The sequence below is a fragment of the Zonotrichia leucophrys genome, chromosome 17 (assembly GCF_028769735.1).
Source record: "Zonotrichia leucophrys gambelii isolate GWCS_2022_RI chromosome 17, RI_Zleu_2.0, whole genome shotgun sequence".
In the NCBI taxonomy this organism is placed as follows: Eukaryota; Metazoa; Chordata; class Aves; order Passeriformes; family Passerellidae; genus Zonotrichia; species Zonotrichia leucophrys.
The window spans coordinates 10,036,191-10,050,293 of NC_088186.1; the positions used below are offsets into that span (position 1 = coordinate 10,036,191).

Here is a 14,103-nt window from a genome sequence, read left to right on the forward strand (position 1 = left end):
GTGACCATGTGACAATACCACCCTACCATGAAGGGCTGAATTCCATGAACTGAATTTCAAACCCACAGTTTTTATTTCTGAAGGGTTTGACTCCTATCTCCCACCCCAGCCAGGCCAAGGGAAGAAGCTCACTGCCACAAATATTCAGATCTAACTCAGAGCACCCTTTCCATGTCATCTTGAGGAAATGGCCTTGAGTTCTGCCAGGTTTAGAATAGATATTAGACAAATCTTTTCATGGAAAGGGCTGTAAAACACTGGCACAGGCTGCCCAGGGCAGGGGTGGAGCCACCAGCCCTGCAGTGTTCAAAGGACACGAGGGTGTGACACCTGGGGACAGGGTTTAGTGGTGAACACAGGGTGGTGCTGGCCTGGCAGTTGGACTTCAAGATCTTAAATCTCAAGATGTGCAATAAAATGACTTGACAGCCATAGCATCTATTGAAACACGCATAAGTTAAAAAACAATGACACAAAAACATTCAGGGCCAGGTTGGGTGGTGCAGAGAAGGTGCCACACGTCAGGGCTCTGGGGGAACAGCTCCAACTCTTTGGGAAAAAACACCAGAACAATAAAAAACAACTGCTGTTTAACTTAAAAGTAGAGTCAGGAAGACTTGCTTCCAGGAACAATGAAGGGGGGAGGTTGTTACATCCCAAAGGTCCTGCTGTTTTATTTCTGCTTTCTAATTCCTCAGTCCCCCAGCCCAGATGCCTCCATGAATTAATTCTCTCTTTCTCCCAAAGTTACTACACTTATAAAGCAGAATAGCCTGAGCTGGCAGAATCCCATTGCCTCATCTGCTATGCTTCAAGCTAGATAACTACAAAAAAACCAAACAGATTACAGCCAGCCCCAGGAGCAACTGAGGCAGAAGTGTTTTCTCCCAAAGCAATTTTTAGCAGTGTTTATTAATTCTAACAACAAGCAAATCAAGGAGATGTTGAGATAACAGCACTTCTATGACTCTAACAATTTTCTCCTCTCTGAATTAATAATAAACATGATCAATATTCCATGGAGTCTGAACACACAGTAAGCAGTGGAATAGAATCTGAAGCACTATCTTGATCTTTTCATTGCAGACATCAAGACACTTTCTGTGCAAGCTAAACAGTGAGAAAAAAATCAGCTCTGTTAACTGAGGCAAATCATAATTACCCAATTAGATATGCTCCTTCTGTCAGTAAAAATTAGTTCTCTCTATCTGCTAAGCTCTGTGTACCTTGGCATAACTTTTATGACACATTAAAGGAGAAAGGAAGGACAAATGGACATAGCCACTGAGAGGTTTGCAGGGATCCTTCCATATTAAAGCTCCTAAGAACACACAGGGACTGTCCCTGAAATGTCTCAGGGCTGCACAGGCAGAGCTCACTGAACTGCCTCATTTACCTGGGGAAGGGCCTGTGTTCAGGGCAAGGATTAATTAATTTACCACTGAATCAAGGCTGCTGGTGCATTTTGTAATTCCCAGTGTAAAACAACCTCACACATGTGAAGATCAAGCCAAGCCTTGTGTGGGTCAGTCAGTATTTTCTCTTAATTTGTCTCCCTGGTTTAGAAAGATGATCTACTCACCCCAGCCAAAATCCTATTTCTGCATCACATCCATCCCTCTGAACAGTAAAACAGAAACAATGAAAATATCTAATTGGGACCCTTTACACTTGCCCAGAGGAACTGCAGAGGAAACAAATGAGCCCTCCAGTGTCAAAACTGCAGGAACTCCCCATTGCTCTCCTCTGTGCACAGCAGCAGCTTCGTGTGGCAGCAACAAGTGACACAAACCTCACCCTGGGGAAAGCTCTCAGGGCTCAGGGCTCCCTCCTTCCTCCTTGTCTCCAAACCCTTCAACCCTCACAGTATGTCCCTTTCTCCTAAGTCACTCAATAGCCAAGGTGAGCAATAAAAGCATCTTCTAAAGTAGGGCACCTTTACTCCACTGATTAAACATTTCTCTATTAGCAGTACCTGAGCATGAGCTTGGATTCCCTGACAGAGGTTAATTTGTTACTCAACTAACAGAGACAGATGCCTGTGCTCTGTGACTCCCACAAGAACTCCAGTTTTTCCACCTTGAAGCACAAAGCTGCCCTAAACACCAGGCCCAGAGGAAAATGCCTACAGTGGAGTAACTGAAGTTCCCCAAAATGACACTGCAGCATCAAAGCAGCTCAGCCTCATAAACGTCTCCTCAGAGCATCCCATGATCCATCACCTTTATTATCCTCTCTGAAGAACATTCCTCTAAAAGCAGCAAAGCAATGTAATGTGCTTTTTGGGACAATCAGCCAAGCAAGAAACGTGTGTCATCTTTTATGTGAAAGATGATGGCCTATCATCATAATTCAGTTTGTTTCAGTAATATCAATTAATAAAGCTCCTCATTTGCAGGTCTTGGTAGCCAAATGATGTTCCCCATTGCTGATAATGACAGCAAGGGAATGCTCTCTGGGATAATAGTCCATTTGTTACTAAATAATTTTTTGACCAATGAGTTAGGAAGCAGCACCACTGCAAGATGATTATGTACCATGAACAGGGCTGAAAGATGATTATCCACCATAAACAGGAACATTATCTAACCCAGCACTCCAGAGATCATGTGGCTTCCCCCATGATTAGATAAATTACATATTCCCCACAATTTTGCCAAGCACTACTTACTAGAAGCCTCTGTAGAGCCTGCATAGGGAGGGGATGAAAGGCTTCTTCTGAAAACATGCTCAGAGTTTTCTGCACCAGAAATCCTCAACATGTCTGAAATTTAAAAGCAAATGTTATAACCACAAGGTATCCCCTAATAAAGCAAGTTTCACTAACAATAAGAACCTTTAACTACCCACTATTAAAGGCTGACTTAAAGATTCTGAAACCTGGACATTAAATTTAATATTAAATTAAACCTTTTTCCTGGTTTTGATTTAATGAATTTTTTTCCATCTGCAGAGGCAAAATTCAACTCCATCTATTTTCCTTGCTATACCTTCAGTACCGAGTCTTTAGGCTGCAAAGACACAAATCCAGCAATTCTTCTACTGGTGTCTAGAGAGCTGAATTTTCCCAACACCCTCTCTGCATTCAAAATGAGGAGTCACTTATTTTTCCCCCTTCCTTCATCCCTCAATATCATTGAGAATACAGTAATATTTCCCCATTGAAGCCAAGGACTATCCAAAGGCTTCAAACCTGAAATGAATCTAAGACAATCCTTAACTACTCTGATAAAATAAAAATCCTCTGATCAACAGCAGTGACTCAACAGTGGATCAAATGTAGTGAAAGGACACAGGAGATTGGCTTCAAGCTGAAGGAGGGCAGGGTCAGACTGGATTTGGGGAGGAAATTATTTACTGTTAAGGGAGTGAGGCCCTGGCACAGGGTGCCCAGAGCAGCTGGGGCTGCCCCTGGATCCCTGGCAGTGCCCAAGGCCAGGCTGGGCAGGGCTGGGAGCACCTGGGACAGTGGGAGGTGTCCCTGCCATGGCAGGGGTGGCACTGGGTGGGATTTAAGGTGCTTTCCAACCCAAGCCAGTGTGGGGATCCATGCCAGGACTGGCAGGGCATGACCAGGGTGTGAGCAGGCCCCAGGGGACAGCACAGGCTGGGATTCTGTGAGTAGTACAAAAATTAAAGCTGCCAGAGGACAGCTCCTCCATGTTTCCAGAAGCATTACCCATTTCCAGGGCTTCCCCAGACTTCTCAAGCTTCTCTCCACGCTCCTCCTCCAAGGCACTGGGTGTTTGTCTCTTCCCTGCCTTGCTGCCTCCAGGGCTGACGCTGCTCACGGAGATCACAGGGGTGCCCTGGCCCTGCTGGGAGCAAGAGGGACAAGCAAACATCAACCACCCCTCCCTGACACGTGTTCCACAGCCTGGAGCCTGCACAGACCCCCAGGAACTGCTCAGCTTGTGCTCATCAGCCCCAGATCCCCAAGGGGGGCTTGCCCTGGGATCTGCAGTGTTGTCATCTTATTGCAAAAGTTCCACACCTTCTTGGTGATTTCTCATGGGCTCTCTCCTCACCCAGCTAACCCACTCTTGTATAGCACTCATCCTTATTAGACACAGCTCTGGCCTCTTAAGGGCAGGCCTGTTCCTAATCTTTGATAATCAGTGCAGCTCGCACTCCTCAAGGTGAGATTACCACTCTTTATTTTCTCACATTCTATCCCCCCACACTGCAGCTCCCTCAGGGCATCCCAGCAGGGCCTGGGGACTCCCAGCTTGACACTCTGAGCATTCCCTGTCCCTCTGCCACCACGGGGGCAGCATTTTCCCCACTGCTCAGGCAGAGGTGACATCACCAGCAAACACCAGAAGTGCTGAAGCACCAGCAGAGCACACTCATCAGCATGGAATGATGCACTTGGGAAGCTGAAGCCTCCCCACCAATTCCCCAGGCACCAGTGTAGGCTGGGTTTTATGGGCTGGTTATACAAGTGCCTCAGCCCTCAAGCACTGTCATTATGAAATTAGTATGTAGCATTTGCTTTATGACCTTCTGGAAGAAGGAAAAGCTCTGTGTGCCCTGCCAGGAGAGCAGAGGGCCTGGCTCCAAACTCACACAGCTGAAGAGCTCCGTGGTCAGCCCCAGGTAGTTGTGCAGGGCCAGGAATGTCACCCTCTGCAGCCTCACCATGATGATCTGCAAGCAGGGAACAAAGGCAGCAGCAATGGGTTTAGCATTCTCCCACACTCGTTCTGGCATTTAGACACAATCATGCACCAGGGTACCTCAAAGCATTCTATAAAATACAGACTGTACCCTAAGCTGAAATTCCTTTTTAGCAGCTGATAAACTGAGACAGAGACAGATTCAAATGATTTACCAATGACTTCACAATCATTTGATGCACGAGAATCCAAAGTCTTACTCCCAAACACCAAATGCTTTGCGTTTCCTATAAACATCAATAGTAAAAGTGCCTTGAAATAGAAGTATTTGTGTCCAATTTTCCTTTTCATTAAAAAAATTATTCCAGCTCTCCCCATAGAGAAGCTGTCCCACTGCCCCACAAGCACTCAAAGCTAACACTGGGATCAGTGGCACCTTCCTCTGCCCTGCCAGCTAATTCCCACTCCTGAGCCATCTCCTCTTTTATCAGCTCTCACACAGCAAATTAATTTGCTGTTAATGATCTGTTCTCCTTCAACCAGCAGTATGAGGAGGTTCAAGTGTTGCTCATAAATCACCCAGAGACCAGAACAGTTTGCAAGGACAAACAGATTCAGAAGTGATGGCAAAGCAAAAGGACAGCCCAGATTGACTCATGGGGTCACCCTGTGGCTGCTACACCTGTGGGACAAGGCACCAGCCCTGGAAATCCTGAACCTGATCCCTGCACACCTCCCACCTGCAGGAGATGCTCCCTGGAGAGCTGTCTGAGCCCCTGCAAAGGTAAACACAACTGACACAAAGCACAGCTCTTCCCTCAGGTGCTGACAGAGGCTTCTAAAGTGAAAATTCACACGTCAGTCTGAATTTCGTGGCTCTTCCAAAGCATCAGCCCTCACCAAACAGCTCCTGAGGGTCCAGCAGTCCTGTTTCAGGACATGTGGCAGTCTGTCCATGACTCTCAGCCATTCTGGAGCACCCAAGCTGCAGAGCCCACACCAGCACCTTTCTACTCCCCAGGGACCAAGAGACTCACACTGCAGGTCTGGCTGATTGATGAGGGTACCACAGGCAGAAACTCAATCAATGGAGATATACAGATACATAAATTATGTTTTCCTGTTTGGGATAATACTGGATTATTAAGTCTAGGGCTCAACAGCCAAGAGAACAGCAGAACAATCCAAATCTTGATAAGATGTGCTGAGCAGTTCTGTATCTAGCAAAGGATGGATGATGAGCTTGCTGAGCCTCTGAACACCCTGCTGTGACCTGGAAATGAGAGTGGTTCCCCTTCCCCCTCAGCCCTACCCACCTGCACCACCCTGACAAGGGTTTCAGGGTATTTCTGGAACACATCCTGGAAGGCACTGGCTGGGAGCCTCAGAATTGTGGATGGAGAGGCTGCTCGGGCCGAGACGGTTTTATAGGGAGCAGGGTGACCCTAAGAGAAAGTTCCAGAAACAGGGAGTTAATCCATCAATGATCCAATCCAATTCTCCCAAATTCCTGCTTTATTGCTGTGTCTGACAGACACCTCTGACCACAAAGAGCCTTGAGCAGGTGCTCCAGGACCACGGGGTGCAATGAGGGTGAATTCACACCTGCACCAGAGACAGGGCAGGGAAATGAGAGCTCCAGGGATCAGGGTGAGAAAAGTGCCAGGATCTGTGACACAGCTGAATTACACAGCCAGCCCCTGAAATCCCAGCTAGTCAAGGCTGCAGAGAAAAGAGGGTTTGTTGACTTTATTATCTGTGCTGACAACCAAGTTATTTGCTGCATAAACAACCCCAGATTCACACAACCAGTGAAAAACACAACAAAATTGTACAGCAATTACAGACATAATGGAGGAAGACAAAGGCAGGCAGATTTCTTGTGTTTCAAGATGTATATATACATTTTTTCATATATATATACACACTTGAAATATTCCATGTGACAAAGCCAAACAGCTTCTCTTTACTGGAGACAAAGTGGGTCTAGACCATCCTGCTCAAAGAACAGATGGGAACTAACAAACAAATGAAAAGTGGGTAGAATACAGAGATTTTTTTCACAGTGGAAGGCAAGCCTCTGGGTTTGGATCTTCCCTCTTAAATGAGAATAGATTTTAACAAAAACCTATTGCCAAACATTTGGATAAAAAGACAGACAGTACCCCTTTCACCCACTCAATAAATGCTGGAAACAACATCTCTAATTCATAAATTAATTTACCAATCCATCAAATATTGATTTACACAGTATTGATAAGATAAAATGAGCCTTTGTGCAGCACAGAGCAGGAGAAGAAATGAAGTTTCTATTTTAACAGCACCTCACAGCTCCAGCAGCTTTTCCCCTCCAGAGCAACACAAGGCACCTTTTCCCCAACACTGACACCCAAATGTTAAATGCTGATTACAAACCAAACTGCCTGCAAGACTTGCAGAGCATCACACAACTCAACACAAGCACTCTGAAGGAATTCCTGCCTAAAGAGCCCAGCAGAACCAAACAAGAGACTTTCTCTAATCACTCTGGAAAATAAAGCTGCAGCTCTGTCTGCCTGCTGGTCTGGAAGGCTCTGTGAAGCAGATTCTAAAATTAAATTAAATTAATTGGAACCAATTTCTTAATTACACCAACTTCAGCTGACCTTTTTATAAAATCTGGGGATGATAATAATAGCCTTGATTTTCAAGTTCCTGAGGGATCTGAAATTTTAAACATCTCTTTGACCTACAGTGCAAAACTCCCAGTGTCCTCAGTTTTCCCAAGTTTCTTTTAATTAAGTAAAGAAATTAACAAATAACATTTCTGTGCTTGGGCTGCAATCAAAAATAAATGCAGCAATTCTCTTTTACAGGCCAGTTTGAGGTCTGGCTTTATATGAAGAATTAATTTGGACTACCCATACTTACATGTAAAAGAAAATGTATACAGTCTGCTTTTAAGCACTGCATTTGCCACCAACTGTATTTTCTACCAATCTCTACAGCAAAAATATAGTAGAAAACCAAGTAAATGAAAATTTTAGTTGCTGGACAATGATAAGTTTCAAGTTTAATAGTGTTTCATGAGTTATTCCAAGGAGAAAACGGAGCCCTGGGTATCCCAGAACTCTGGTCCCCATTCTACCCAGTAAAGTATTTGGGTTTTTTCTGGAAGTGTTCAGTGCTGACAAGCTCAGAAAAACAGCTTTGGGATAATAACAGATAACAATGCAGAAGCCTTTTTCTCCAAAGAACAGCCCATTCCTCTGAGTTTTCAGCATATAATTTTGCCTCTCTGAAATCCCTGCATGAGAGCAGCTCTTCTGAAAGGGCCAACACCATGGCTAATGGGGCTGGGACATGCAAGAGCTGTCAGGGGAGTGTGAGGAGCAAATCTTCCATAATTGTCACTTCTCTCAGCTCTAATGTTATCAGCAGCACAGGGAGAATACCACGTTCAAATTATACTATTTTGCAATCACACACTGAGATGACAAGAACAGTTAAGTTATAATCAGTTATGAAACAGGGTTTTTTTCAACAGAGAACTTTTTGTTCTCAGGGCAGGTAATTATTTACTTCTGTCTCGTTCCAAGAGCTGAGGCATCACCTCCAAGCAGCAGCTGAACACAGGTGACAGCTTATGGCCAAATCCAACCAAGTTTGGTCAAAAAATCTGCTGCAAGAGATTTGGATGTTTCACATTCTCCCACCTGCAGTGGTAGCTCCTTTTTGGACCCAAAAATCTGAGATGTTCTCCCCATTTCCATGGCTGGATTTTGTCTTCCTTCACTCCTTCCTGACATCCTCTACATCAACACTGCTGCACCCAAAGCTCTTGCAGCCATCAATCACTTCTTTATAACCTCATCCATCTTGTCAGCCCTGCAGGCTCACCTTTATCCAAGTGTTTTTCCAGCTTCTTTTAATCCTGACTTTCATTTTTTCCCCCCTCAATCACTGCCATTTGATCAATATCCCTCACAGCCTCTTCTTTCTCCAACTTTCTTATTCCAGCTATGCCAGCAGGCCCCTGTTTTCCTAAGAGCATCTCCACATGGAGGACAAGAGCAGAGTGAACCCCAAATCAGCACCACATCTCTGCTGGAGTTCACTCTGGATGAACATTGACTGTTCTGGGAAAAGCTCTGGCTCACACACAGGCTCTCAGCAAGGGTTGCTGAAAACAGAGACATCAACAAGGCTCAGCTCAGACATTCCTTTGGTATTTGAGGCAGTATCAAGTCAAAGTCATTAACTGCACCTCAGAAATGTTCCAGAATACCAGGAAAGGGGCTGCAGCTACTTGGATTCCAGATTCTCCTCAGAGTTTGGAGAAAGCAGCATCAATCTCTTCTCAGAATAAGGGGAGGCTCATGTCACAGCTGCTAACTTTGTACTCAGCAGAACTGAAGGGACTTTTCAGTTTAAAAGCTGAAAGATTCAATTAGAAAAGTTCCTCTGGTGTGACCTTTCTTTTAGGTCCACCAGCCAGATCCTGCCACTTCTTGCAGCACCCTCAACCTTCTTACACAACTCTCAACTAAGTGAGGGACCAGCCTGATATCAGGTGCTGCAAAATCAGCCAAAAAATCACAAACCCAGCTCAGACAACTGAAATCCTCTCTGAATGCCCCCTTTCTTCACAGCACAGCCATGTGCTTGGTGGTGCACTGAAATCTAATTCAGGCTCTGGGATCTGCAGGATGTTCTAAGACTCACTCACTGTTTTGGGATGACACTGAGGGGTCTCCTCTATTTTGATCCAGTGCTACTTCCTCTCTCCTTGCCTATTTTCATGCTACTCCTCTACCTAAAGTCTGCAAGGAACATAAGGAAGAGGAAAAACAGCAATGAAACAAGCAGCTCACGAAGCTGGGAAGTGAGGAACAAAAGAGTTGTAAAAATAAATGAGAACAAGTTTAGCAAAAAATGTTTCAAGTTTTTTTCATTACAGATTCTTCTGCAGACTGCTAACTCTGTTCAGCACACTTTCAATCATTTCTATTTTTTTTTACTTACCACTGGTATAAATAATGAGAAAGAGAAAAAAATGACAGAATGAGAATTAAAAATGAAAAAAACCCAACAGGATAAAAAATGAATGGCAACCACTTTTTAGAAAACAAAGCCATAAAGCACTGCTACACAAGGATTTTTTTTCTTGTTTTCATGTTAAACAAGCAAGAACATGACTGGTATTCATGTTCCTTTATGATGGCCCTGTTATTTAGAATATTGTCATGAAGAAAATTTAGTGGTAGAAGTAACTAATATGGATTTACAAAGATATTATTAATTTGACAGCGAGAACTAGACTTGTTGCAGTCCAAATTATTCCCTTTCTACAGAGAAAACTGTGACCAAGCTTAAAAAACGTTACCACTGCTGACAGGTTTTATGGGAACTGCAGATATACATAATATAGATGTACAGATAATGTGGATAATGTGTGACTGCTTTTGGAAATGACAAAGAACACTTCAGAGAATTCTTTAACTCAGAGAATTCACAGAATCACTGGGTTGGGAGAGATCTTCAAGACCATCAAGTCCAACCCAGCCCCAACCCCTCAGCTCAGCCCTGGCACCCAGTGCCACATCCAGGCTTTGTTAAACACACCCAGGGATGGGGACTCCACCACCTCCCTGGGCAGCCATTCCACAACTTTATCACCCCTTTCTGTAAAACACTTTTTCCTGATACCCAACCTGAATTTCCCTTGAGGCTGTGTGCTCTGGCTGTGTCAGTGGTGCTGCAGACAGAGCCCAGCCCCAGCTGAGCACAGGCCCCTTTCAGGAGCTGTGCAGTGATGGGGGCAGCCCTGAGTCTCCTTTTCTCCAGGCTGAGCACCCCCAGCTCCCTCAGGGGTTCCTCACAGGGTTTGTGTTCCCAGCCCCTCTCCAGCCTCGTTGTCCCCTCTGGATGCTCTCACTCAATGTCCTTCCCAAGCTGAGGGGCCAGGGCTGGGCACAGCACTCAGGGTGTGCCACAGGGCTTCCAAGGGTTTTTCAGGGTGAAGAGAGAGGTGAGAATGTTGATTTCATGTTTAGAAGGCTTGATTTATTATTTTATGCTATATATTACATTATTACTATGCTAATAGGAATAGAGAGAAAAGTTCTTAGAAGCTTACTAAGCTAAGAATAGAAAAGGAATGAATTACAAAGTTCTGCACATTCAACACCTCCTGCACCATTTGTAGCCATGGAAAGGAACCTGTCTCCCACAAAAATGTCTTTCCACAGGGGAAGGACACAGATTATTGTTTGTGGCTGTTCAGTGGCCACATGCAGAAATACTCCATCTCCAAGGAATGACAGATATGTCAGGATGCAAGACAGAGAATTACTTGCAAGTTAATCCTGACAAACCATTGCACCATGGTTGGCTGGAGTGGGAAGGACACACCATCTTGCTTTCTGTCACAAGGCCAAGGCTCTTCCAAAGATAAGTTCCTTTCCAGAGAATTGAGTTGATTGCTCTTTTCCTCTTCTTGATACTGGAGATCTACCTTGCTGAGATTGGATTTTCAGTGACTCAGTAATTTCAATAAAGCTTCCAATAGTTCAGTTGCATTTTCAAAGGGAGAATGCTCTGTTCTATGGATTGGGGATTGCTTTCCAGGCAGAAAGCAAGAACAGCTCTGCTGTGAGTGGTCAGTAAATTTAAACATTCACTCAAGACCAATCACAGATCTACCTGTTGCATTCTACTGCAGCAGATAATACTTGTTGCTGAAGCTACAGCTTCTCAGAAAGGAAAAATCCTAAAGAAAGGATTTTTATGAAAAGCTGTCTGTGACAAGGGCGTGCCCAGCACAGGGGCACAGTGACCTCCCTGCTCCTGCTGGCCACCCCATCCCTGACCCAGGCCAGCAGCCATTGGCCTCCTTGGCCCCAGGGCACTCTGCTGGCTCATGGTCAGTCACTGCTGACCAGCAGCCCCAGGTGCCTTTGAGCCTGGGCACTGTCCAGCCTCACCATCCCCAGCCCAGAGCATTGTAGGGGATTATCGTGGCCAAAATGCAGAACTGGGTACTTGGACTTATTAAACTTCTCCTTACTGGACTCTGCCCATCTCTCCAACCATTCTGGGTCTCCCTGCAGAGCTGCAGAGCCCTCCTACCTTCCCACAGATGGGCACAGCTCCCAGCTTGGTGTCATCTGCAAATTTACTAATGAAAGGCTCAATCCCCTCATCCATGTAAGAGCTGGCCCCAGCACAGAGCCCTGGGGACAGCACTGGTGACTGGCTGCCAGCTGGATGCAGCACCATTCCCCACCACTCTCTGGGCTGGCCATGCAGCTCCTCACACACAGCAATGGCACCTCTTGATGAACAGCAGCACCCAAGCATGCAGAAACATGGCACAAAAGGTAAACGTGAACTGTCACAGACATCTTTTCATGAAAAATCCTTTCCTTAGGATTTTTCCTCCTGAGAAGCTGAAAGGCCTCAGGAACAAAATGTAAACATTGATTATCTGCTGCTGTGGAATGCAACAGGTGCATCTGGGATTGGTCTCATGTGGTTGTTTCTAATTAATGGCCAATCACAGTCAGCTGGCTCGGACTCTCTGTCCAAGACAGAGCCTTTGTTATCATTCCTTCTTTTCTATTCTTAGCCAGCCTTCTGATGAGAACCTTTTCTTCTATTCTTTTAGTGTAGTTTTAATGTAATATATATCATAAAATAATAAATCAAGCCTTCTGAAACATGGAGTCAGATCCTCATCTCTTCCCTCATCCAAGAACCCCTGTGAACAGGGTCACAGTGAACAACTTAGTGACTGGATTTATCTTCATCCTCTGAAATCCCATCCTACCAAAATCCTTCAGGAAAACACCTTCAGGGTTTGGGTATTATCAAAGATGTTGAATTCAACACTTTCCATTTAGGCATTCCTAAAGTGATTTCAGCAAAACTATCAGTTTAATTCCAAGTGAAACAAAATCCACCAATTTTGCCCTGAGCAGGATCAGCACTCAGCTCATCCTGGCCCCTGCCAAAGAGCACAGCCCTCAGCTGGCCACCAGCACCACTGATGTTACAAAAACAAAATAAATCCATCAACTGGTTTCACAGTATAATTACAGTACTAACAACTGTCAGATTTATTTTCATTAGACTAAATAAAACTAAATTCATTAAGCAACTCATCAAACATGGAAAAGCCTGGACTGCTGGGCCCCAACCTGGTCCTGCTCCTGCCTGAGAGGAACAGCAGATTTGTCTTTCCAAACAAGCTGTGGGTCTGCTGGTAGATAAATAGCACTGGGAGATAAAAGAAACAATGGGAAGGATTCCACTGATTGATAAATGGAAAAAGATATTGGCTTTTACAAATAAACTTTAGGTTTGCTGGTAAATGAAATTAGACATTGAGAGATGAAAGAAACAATGGGGAAGAAAAACCCCCAAATTCTGTAATAATTAAAAATGAAAAGGGAGGGTTATACATTAGAGGGGAATCTTTGATATCAGGTGTTTTGGGAATTCTGAACCTCTCAAGTACCTCAGCCAATGGGGAAAACCCCCTGAATTCCATAAGAATTAAAAATGAAAAGGGAGGGTTATACATTAGAGGGGAATCTCTGGTATCAGATGCTCTGCAAAGTCTGAACCTCTCAAGTACCTGAGCCAATGGGGAAAGAGAGAAGGGAAATGTGGCCGGGAAATTGGGATAAAAAGGAGGCTGCGACCTCCAAAAACTGGAGAGACCCCAGGGGAATGCCCCATGGCCTCTCCCTTTATTGGAATAAAGTAAAAGGACTCCTCTGTCTCCTTTTTGAACTTAAACCTCTGGTGTTTGTGGATTCATTTTCCTGACATGCCTGAGCTGTGATTTGAGCAAATCTAACTGTAATCTCAGTTTTCCAGGCACAAAGGGATCACTCAGATCCTCCTGCAAACCAGAAGCAGCCAGTCAAGCACACATTTCACCAGCACCCTCCACACCACCAAGCTCAGCTTACACCTGTGAAGGCCTGGGAGGAGGAGAATTATCCAAAAACCATTTTACATCCTGATTCTTCCCTAGGAATGGCCACTCCCCAGGCAGGCTGAGTGGGACAGCAGGGATGTCCCTGGCAGGCTCACCGTGATGACATCCAGGATGCTCAGCAGGCTGTGCACGCTGTCCCCTGCCAGCACCTCCTTCACCACCACGTCTGCTCCATCCTGCAAGCACACACACAGCATTACTGCAGCCCCACAGCTGCATTTGGGCAAACCAGCAGCATTTCAGAAAGCTCAGGTGCTTCTTTTTTCTCTGCTCTGATGGAAATGTGATAATTCCAAACATGGAGTTTTAAATCCGCTTTCTAAAAGTGATAAATTAAAAGAAACTATGAGCTTTTTTCCAGGGATGTTGTAATCTGCTTGTCTTTGCTATGTAACACCAAGAAAACACAGAGGCACAATGAGCTCCCTTTACTGAGGAGTTACCTGTCAAGAGGTTGTAAAAAACAGGAGAAGCAAAATGTAAAAATAGACAGAA

General features: G+C 44.8%; 1 protein-coding gene across 2 annotated transcripts in view; it reads right to left on the minus strand.

Annotated features, from left to right (window-relative positions):
• PNPLA7 (patatin like phospholipase domain containing 7) overlaps positions 1-14,103 on the minus strand; it is a 137,214-nt gene that overhangs the window by 112,783 nt on the left and 10,328 nt on the right. The window contains exons 9-13 of one of the 2 annotated variants that reach the window (XM_064728109.1): positions 13,704-13,784; positions 5,936-6,064; positions 4,570-4,650; positions 3,680-3,815; positions 2,672-2,764 (exon numbers count right to left, since the gene is read on the minus strand). In XM_064728109.1, coding sequence (XP_064584179.1) covers positions 2,672-2,764; positions 3,680-3,815; positions 4,570-4,650; positions 5,936-6,064; positions 13,704-13,784 — 520 coding nt within the window. Of the gene's footprint in view, positions 1-2,671; positions 2,765-3,679; positions 3,819-4,569; positions 4,651-5,935; positions 6,065-13,703; positions 13,785-14,103 lie in introns of both variants that reach the window. The other variant, XM_064728107.1, reaches the window with a different exon arrangement.